Consider the following 9,066-nt stretch of genomic DNA (forward strand, 5'->3'; position numbering starts at 1 on the left):
CTCTGGTCCAGGGGGGCACGAAGAGGCGGACAGGACTAAACAACAACCATTTCTGTCCTGTTTTTAAAGCCAACCTGAAATATACTCTGAGTCGAGTGTGGATTTCATGCTCTTTATTCAGCTCATAGTAGAGAGGAAGGAATGGAAGTTCTCCCATGATGTCTGCTTTATATACATTATTTACACAATGGCCCCCATGTGATTGGCTAATTCTGGGATTCTCCTGTAGCCCAATCAGGTTGCGGATTCACTTCCACCTGGAGCTGGATTGGGTGGCTCCTGTGGACCAATCAGACTGATCCTAGAACAATAGGATCCAGAATGCAGTAATCAGACTGCTGCATTCTGGATCCTATTATTCTAGGACCAATCAGACTGCTGCATTCTGGATCCTATTGTTCTAGGACCAATCAGACTGCTGCATTTTGGATCCTATTCAACTCAGTACATAACACAACCTGATAACTCAACTCAATAATTAAAAACGGTTAAACAGAACTTAAAACTTTTCCATACAATATCTATTGTTACAGGCCACCCCAGTCTCCACCAAGCGGTGTGCGAGATTGCAGGGGCTCCAGACGCTTGTCCTCGGTTCGTATCACCAGGCTTGATAACAGCTGACAAAGAGCAGGACACGTGATTCCTGCACTGCGAGGGGTTGGGCTAGATGGCCCCTGGGTGCCCCTTCTAAGTCGACAGTTCTATACTTCTGTGAAAGTCCTGCGCAAGAGTCCAGAAATGCAGGCCTCGGCCGAGGACCCTCCTCACTCACCCGCCCGCCCACCCTATAAACTGCACGCAGCACCGGTTCCGAATCCAGCGGCCGCCGCCCTTTGCCCGACTGGCGGATTCCCTGCACCGGAGCCGCCATGTGACAGGGACCCTCCCTGCGCCTGCCTCCTCTGCAAGCTCATTGGTTCTTCCGGATCTCCTTTGACCTAATATGGCAAAGTTGCCCGCGCAGGATCTTTGCTCACTGGTTGGCTCCACCTGTCAGTCCAACTGCATCAGCGCCCGCCCTGCAACAAGTAGGACAACAAAGCAAAGGCTTCTGGGTAATGTAGTCGACGCAGCGCTGGAGAAAGCGGCGGGGCGAAGAATTGGGACCCTCAGGGGTCATCTGGTCCAGCCCCTGCAATGCAGGAATCACAGAGCAGAGATCTCCTTTGCTTGTGCTCGCCTGGATCTCTCTAAATCAAGTGAAGTAGCTTAAATAAACCAATGCCTCTTCTTGATTTCCTCCTGAAGCACCATTAGTGTGACTCTGTATTCCTTGCACAGATTCATATTACAGTGGTACCTCGCAAGACGAATGCCTCGTAAGACAAAAAACTCGCAAGACAAAAGAGTTTTCCGTTTTTTGAGGTGCTTCGCAAGACGAATTTCCCTATGGGCTTGCTTCGCAAGACGAAAACGTCTAGCAAGTTTGTTTCCTTTTTCTTAAAACCGTTAATACCCAGGGTGCATTGCTTGAAGAGGTGCAGTTGCGACTTGACTTCGAGGATCAACTCATAGCACGCGGTGTGGTAGCCTTTTTTGAGGTTTTTGAGGACTTTGGTGATTTTTGAAGCTTTTCCAAAACTTCTTTTGCAGCCATTTGGTAAGTTAAAATTTTAAAACTTTTTTTGGGGGGGTTTGGATTTTGGGTTGGGGTGTTTGGAATTCAAGGACTTGGTGTTGGGGAGGGGTTTGCAAGAATCTGGAAGCTTGTGTTTTTTTCTGCATTTTTATGATTTTTTGTGACCATTGTGGCACTCTGCTGTTGTCTGCTGTTGTTGGGTTTGGATTTCTGTGTGGTGGGTGGCTGGGGCAATAGTTGAGAAGGGGTTTGCAAGAATCTGGAAGCTTGTGTGTTTTCTAGGAGGTTTGGTGCTTTTGAATTTTTTGGATGTGAAGCACTGATTTTTTTTGTTTGGGTTTGCGAAGGTAGGAGGTGTGCTGCCATGGGACCCAAGAAGACTGCTGCTGCAGAGGCCGGCGAGAGGAAGAAGGAGAAGGTTACGGTGGAAATGAAGAAGGAGATCATCCAGAAGCACGACGGTGGAATGCATGTGACAGACCTCGCCAGGGAGTACGGGAGGAATCCAGCATCCATCGGGACCATCCTGAAGATGAGGGAGAAGATCCTTGCGACTGATGTAGCCAAGGGAGTCACCAGGATCGTGAAGAACCGCCCAGCTGTTCTGGAGGAGGTGGAGAAGTTGCTGCTCATCTGATTAGAAGAGAAGCAGCGTGCAGGGGACACAGTGACTGAGGCCGTCATTTGTGAGAAGGCCAAGGCCTTGCACGCAGACCTCGTCCGGGAACAGCCAGGAACCTCAGGTGAGCCAGAAGTCTTCAAGGCAAGCAGAGGCTGGTTTGACTGGTTCAAGACGAGATCTGGAATCCACAGCGTGGTCAGGTATGGAGAGGCTTGGCGCAGCCTGCGGCCGGACTGTGTGGCACCAAGTGACTCTGATGCACCAGAGTCAACAGTGGTGCAGGACATTGTTGCCTTGGGGAGGACCATGGGCCTGGAGGTCACAGAGGAGGACGTCAGCGAGCTGGTGGAGGAGCACGACCACGAGCTGACCACCCAGGAGCTGATCGAACTGCAGGCAGAGGCTGCGCAGGAGCGGGCCTCGCTGGAAGAGGAGGAAGCAACTGAGGAACGGCTGTCCTCCAAAGAACTGAGGGACATTTGCCAGAAGTGGAAAGATGTGCAGGCTTTTGCACAGCGGCACCACCCTGACAAGGACCTGACACGTGACCTTGCGAAAACCTTTGATACGAGGGTCATGTCGTCTTTCAGGGAGGTGCTGAAAAGGCGGATGAAGCAGCAGACTATGGACAGGTTCTTCAGCAAGAAGCAGAGTGGAAGAGGAACCTTCTTCGAGTTGTCCCCCAGAGTCTTAGAAAATGTATGTACAGGACTGTACACTTTGGTGATTTTTAAATGCTTTTCTGTCATGTTTAGAAACTTATATTATTGTTCCTTCAATTTTTGAAATGCTCTTTACAGTATGTGTGACTTTAAAGAGCACTTAATAAACTCTTTTTGTACCAAATTTGGCTTTGTTTGGACTTTTTTTGACCATAGGAACGCATTAATTGATTTTCAATGCATTCCTATGGGAATCCGTGCTTCGCAAGACGAAAAATTTGCAAGACGAAAAAACTCGCAGAACGAATTAATTTCGTCTTGCGAGGCACCACTGTATTTTATTTTGTATATAGATATACTTAAGTAGTATAATGAGAATTATTGGAAGTTACATATTTTAATTTGTTATGTAAGTGTAATATATTGTATTTGTTGTTCTAACTTTTCTTACTTTATTGTTTTTGTTCATTTGTATCGTCTTTTGTATTATATGTTATGTATATTTGTCTATGTGAAAATTAATAAAGATTTTCTTTTAAAAAAGCATTAATAGTGTGACTCTCCTGCCCATCCTCTCGGAGGAGAGCCCAGGATGCCACCACAAAGGAGGCTGTGTAAGAATGGCCTGGCATAGCAGGGGCTGCAAAGGGCTATGAACGGGGCCCATCCATCCTGTTATAAGAAAAAACTGCTCCTTTTCCCCTTATGTGGCACCCAAGAGCCCATATAGGGTCCTTATGTAGGTTCTCTATCGGTAGGAGAAAATAACACAGGCCAAGCAGAGAATATTGAGAAGCAAAGCAGCTAGTAAGCCTGATCTTTATTAAACTGTTGCAACAGGGTCCTCACTCACTACATGCAGGAGGGAGGAGGAACCCAGAACAATGGTGCGCAAGCTCTTATACAGACTTTTGAAATTGCCCACCCTGTAGCCCAAGACCACCCCCCAAAACATCATTCATGCATACAGTACACTGCAGAAAGAGGGGGTCCCCAGCAGAAATTTGAGTGTGTTGTTTCTCTCATGTCTGCCAGGATACCTGATAATGCCTTATCTCAGGGGTGTCCAAACTTTTTTCAAAGAAGGCCAGATTTGGTGAAGTGGTCATGCGTGAGGGCCGACCAGAGGGCCAACCAAAGCTGTTGAGATTTTTTTAGGATTTTACCCCAGGAAGTAAACTGCCACAGGGGCTGGATTGAATTGACCGGCGGGCCGGATTAGTCCCTCGAAACAGACTTTGGACATGCCTGCCTTATCTGATTGCATTTTCTGGATAGTCTGGCAATTCCTTTGGGATGGTAAATACTTCCTGAATCTCTTATGCCCAGGGTGCCCAAACTTTTTTCAAAGAGGGCCAGATTTGATGAAGTGAACATGCGTCAGAGCCAACCAAACTTGTAGAGCTTTTTTTAGGATTGAAGTTGTTAAGCTTTTTTTACAATTTTACCCTGCAGGGGCCGGATTAAACAGACCAGCGGTCTGGATTAGGCCCCTCAAACAGACTTTGGACATGCCTGTCTTACACAAATTGATAGTGTGCTCAATTTAACAGGTACTTGCAGACTGTATTTACAGGGAGGTGTAAGCAGTCCCTACAGTCCAAAGACCATTGGAAAGCTTTCCCCATTTCCTTCCTCCTTGCAGAGAAATATATGAGGTCCATTTGGGAGAGTCAAAATGGCTTCAGGATTGCTCTCCTGTACTATTTCAGAAACGTGGTTTATATATTTATGGATGTGCGTTTGCCTTGTACATTTATGAACATTAATTCTATATATAAAAAAGACCTTAGAATTCCTATGACACCGGATGTTGTGTGTGGTCGACTGGCCGCGCACTCTGCGTAGGTTCAGGAACACGCCACTGGGGGAAACGTCAGCATCCCAAGCGGCCCTGGGGGCTGAGCCTTGTCCCCCTAAGCCATGGGTGGGCAAACTAAGGCCCGGGGGCCGGATGCGGCCCCATCGCCTTCTCATTCCAACCCTTGGATGGTCCGGGAATCAGCGTGTTTTTACATGAGTTGAATGTGTCCTTTTATTTCAAATGCATCTCTGGGTTCTTTGTGGGGCAGAGGAATTCGTTCATTTTTCCCCCCCTTCAAAATATAGTCCGGCCCCCCACAAGGTCTGAGGGGCAGTGGACCGGCCCCCTGCTGAAAAAGTTTGCTGAGCCCTGCCGAAGTAAAGAAGGGCAGAGCCGTCCAGCGCGCGGCTTTCGGGTGCCAGCGCGGAGTGCGCGCCTCCCGAGGCGCAGGAGAAGCAGAGCCCCGTCCTCTTCCCTATGGCATCTCCGCTGCAAGCCCCGCTCGAGGTATTCTGTACATGCTCAGAGGGCGGCCCGTCGTGCCCAGAGAGGCTTGCTGCTTCTCGGGAAGCCGGCGGCGCAGCAGGACTCCCTGGACGGCAGCGCTTCGCCCAGCAGCCGGAGGCGGAGGCGGACCCCAGCTGGCACAGCCTCCCCGCCCGCCGGGCCGCCCCCTCCGGCGGGCGAGAAGCCGAAGGCGCGCCATGGCCTCGGCGTCGGGGGGCAGCGGCGCCTCGGAGGAGCTGAAGCGGCAGCTGCTGATCGGCCAGTTCGTGGCGGCCGCCGGCTGCGCCCCCGACCAAGCCCGGCAGCTCCTGCAGGCCGCCCACTGGCAGGACGAGGTGGGTCGCCGAGGCGCCCGAGGGAAAGGCCGAGCCCCCTCTCGGCTTGGGAAAGGTCTAATATTGGGGGGTGGGGGGGGGGGAAGAGAAAGCAAGAGGCGTCGGGGGGTGGTAGGATCGGAGCGGGGTTCCGCCCTCGGGGCATGGGCAGAGTGCCTGCCCATCGCGCTCTTGCGGGGGCCACTTGGCGCATCTCAGAGCTGGCTTAAATGGTTGCGCCTAGCCGGGGAGAGAGTGGGGTCCGTCCTCCTCCCCAGCCAGCCGGGCCTGATCCATGCCCCAACCGGGTCCCGTGGCCTCGTGGAGTAACAGGTGTCCGAGGCCGGTCCGGGATGGGGGAGATGCAAGAGAAAGGAGGAAAGTTCCGACCAGAAAAGCCCGGTGTTTCCGACGAATGCACAATAACGTGTCATCAAATGCAGGTCACATTCCAGCAGCGCCCTGCACAATTCCAGGCATCTGGACCCAGCAACCCTGATGGACTACAACTCCCATCCTCCCTGACCGCTGGTCCTGGTAGCTGGGGACGATGGGAGTTGTAGTCCAACAACAGCTGGGGACCCGGGTTCGAGGAAGACCATCACTGATCAGTGCCTGGATGGGGGACCTGCTGGAGACCTCACATGTAGCTGCTGCCTCGGATTCCGTGATGGGAGAAAGATGGGATATGAACTTTTTCCTGGCTTCTGCTAGAAGCTACTTGCTTTTGGAGGAAGTGTGTTTGTTTGCGGGAAGGGAAGGAAGGAAGGAAGGGAATTCAAATATTGAGTCTTCGGTTTGCTCAGTCAAAGAGCAAAGGACACATTCTAGCACCTGGGGATCCTATTAGAGGTCTATCCTCCCATTAAAATCCTGCTCTAACCAGGACTATTATCCCCCTCCCCACCTTGCGGGGTGGGGGCTCCCTTGTGTTCCACCACCACCTCCCTACTGTCCACAGGGGGGAACGACCCTCCATCCTCCTGCCCCAGAGTACCTTCATTCATTCTTTCATTTATATCCCACCTTTTACTTCCAAGGAGCTCAAGACAGCGTATATGACTCTCCCCTTCCTCCTTTAATCCCCACAACAGCCCTGTGAGGTCGCCTAGGCTGAGAGAGGCAGTGGCTGGCTCAAGACGCGAGAGCTTCCCAGCCTGTGGGGATTTGAACCCTGGTCTCTGTCGGGTCCTGGTCCTCCCGCTCTAACCACTACACCACGCCGGCTCTTTCCCAAGCTCCCTAGCTGCCTCTAGAGCAGGGTTTCCCAAACCTGGGTCACCAGCTGTTTTTGGACTACAATTCCCATCATCCCTGACCATTGATACTGCTAGCTAGGGATGATGGGAGCTGTAGTTCAAAAACAGCTAGAGACCTAAGTTTTGGCAACTCTAATCTAAACCCTGACTGGAATTGCCTTTGGCCCTTTAATTGTGTGCATGTGCGCATCTGTGCATCAATCTTAACAGCATTTTAGGCATAGGACTGCAGGCCAGCCAGCAACACTCTGCTTACCTCTTCTTCCCGTTCCCCCCCTTTCTACAGACAGCCCTCAGCGCGTTCTTCCAAGAATCCGGCATCCCCTACAGCCATCCCCCTCATCAGATGGTAAGTGGCCTGCAAAACGTTTCCTCCTTGAGATGCTTATGGCATGAACAGGGCTTCCAGAACCGGGGGTGGGGTGGGGAGGCAGGAGAGAGGAGTGCTTGCTTACCCCCCTTGGTCCGCAGAGAACCTAAGAAGAGCCTCTGTCCAGCAACCAGAGGCAGGATTGAGGGGAACACGACCGGTTCGTCTGCACTGGGCAACAAGGGGCGCAACAACAAGGACTTAGAAGGCAAGAGGTGGGATGGGGGCTGCCTTCTGGCAACATGCAGGGCCCTGGTGAAATTTGAAAGCCCAAAGCCAGCATCCTGTTCTCCCAGTGGCCAGCTGGACTCCCCCGGGGGAATCACCCACAAGCAAGCGACCTGGGCACAGAGCAACTTTGGCCGCCTGTACTTTCCAGCAACGGACCTTCAGAAGCATGGCTGACCATGGAGGCCCAGCTTGGCCGTCCCGGCTAGGAGCCGTCACTTGCCCTCTTTTCTGTGAATTGGGCTCATCTTCTTCTAAAGCAGGGGTCAGCAAACATTTTCAGCAGAGGGCCGGTCCACTGTCCCTGAGACCTTGTGGGGGGCCGGACTATATTTTTTTGGGGGGGGGGATGAACGAATTCCTATGCCCCACAAATAAGCCAGAGATGCTTTTTAAATAAAAGGACACATTCTTCTCATGTAAAAACACACTGATTCTCGGACCGCCTGCAGGCCAGATTTAGAAGGCGACTGGGCCGCATCCGGCTCCCGGGCCTCAGGTTGCCTCCCCATGTTCTAAAGCCATCTAGGTTGGCCTTCAGGAGTTTAATTATGTCTTGTGTGAAGGACCTTCTTTTCTCTGTCCTGATTCTTCCAACTTTCAGCCTCGTTGGGTCTCCCTCTCTCAACCGCCCCTCCCAACCCCCCGGGGCTGCTGCAATTGGGGACAGGACTGAGGACCTTCTTCCTTCTGCATGCCTAGCAGATGCTCAGCCTCCTTCGCGACAGGCTTTGCCCAACATCCTCTGCCTTGTTTTTCTCTGGCGACAAACAAGACGAGCCAAAGGGATGCAGAGACCGGGATTTTGTCACGATTGTGACTCTGCTGCACGGGAAGGACGGCTCTGTGGTAATGCTGGGGGGCACCCCCTCTGACCTCCCCCTCTTGTCTTCTTTCCCTGCAGGTGTGCACGCCTGCCAACACGCCCGCCACCCCGCCCAGCTTTCCCGAAGCCCTCGCCATGTTCTCCCGCCTCAACGCCTCGGAGCCAGCCGCCTCTCCTCCCCTTCCGCCACCCCCACTGCCCCAGCCTGGAGCCTTTCCCTGGCCGGCCTGCTCCCTGCCTGGGCAGCCGGGTGCATGGACTGCCAGCCACCCTCTGCAACCGGCAGGCTGGCCTGGCAGCCTCTCCCAGCAAGGCAGCTCCGAGCCAAAGACCAGTGCCACGCTGGAGGCCGAGAGATGAGACGAGGGGCACGCAGCAGATACGTGGTGAGACCCACAACGCTTCAGAGACACAGACAGAGAAGCCCCTGACAGCCCCAGGGCGTTGCTTGACTCTGGAGGTGGGTGGCACCAGGCCTAGCTGCAAGGGGGAGGCTGGTGCCAAGGTCTCTGTGTGGGTGTTGTGTTTGGGATGCCCTCAGAGCTAGGTGGGCATGAGAGAGTTCTGCTTCCCCACTCCAGTGCCTTTCCTGTATGCAGGGGGGCGGGGGGCTGTTGCAGGCTTTTCCTGGAGGAAACCCACCCCTGTTGGGCTCCCAGCGATTCACTTCTCTGCTGTCTCTGGCACCTCAGCTCTGCCCAAGGTGGGCGTTGCCACCCATAGACCAAACCGCATGCTCAGATTTCAACTGCCCCCCATGGAAAAGTGGTGGTGGTGGTTGCGGTTTTGGTTTTGTTCTGGTTTAATAATTTGCCATTTTTTTAAAGGATTAAATTTCTTTTCTGGATGTGTTGTTTGTGTCATGGCTTGGGAGGAGCGATGGGCGGGGGGT

The 9,066-nt window shown here is 52.7% G+C and overlaps 1 protein-coding gene and 1 long non-coding RNA gene across 2 annotated transcripts; both read left to right on the forward strand.

Annotated features, from left to right (window-relative positions):
• The first annotated feature begins 1,785 nt into the window (after positions 1-1,785).
• Positions 1,786-3,050, forward strand: LOC309328561. The gene is made up of 2 exons (XR_014150826.1): positions 1,786-2,006; positions 2,586-3,050. It is a non-coding gene; the product is annotated as an uncharacterized lncRNA (long non-coding RNA).
• A 2,303-nt stretch (positions 3,051-5,353) lies between these two features.
• Positions 5,354-9,021, forward strand: UBALD1 (UBA like domain containing 1). The gene is made up of 3 exons (XM_081840135.1): positions 5,354-5,512; positions 7,037-7,099; positions 8,253-9,021. The coding sequence occupies exons 1-3, from the start codon at positions 5,375-5,377 to the stop codon at positions 8,532-8,534; spliced, it is 483 nt and encodes a 160-aa protein (XP_081696261.1). The 5' UTR covers positions 5,354-5,374; the 3' UTR covers positions 8,535-9,021.
• Positions 9,022-9,066: the final 45 nt, after the last annotated feature.

The sequence above is a fragment of the Podarcis erhardii genome, assembly GCF_964252035.2.
Source record: "Podarcis erhardii genome assembly, chromosome: 14".
In the NCBI taxonomy this organism is placed as follows: domain Eukaryota; kingdom Metazoa; phylum Chordata; class Lepidosauria; order Squamata; family Lacertidae; genus Podarcis; species Podarcis erhardii.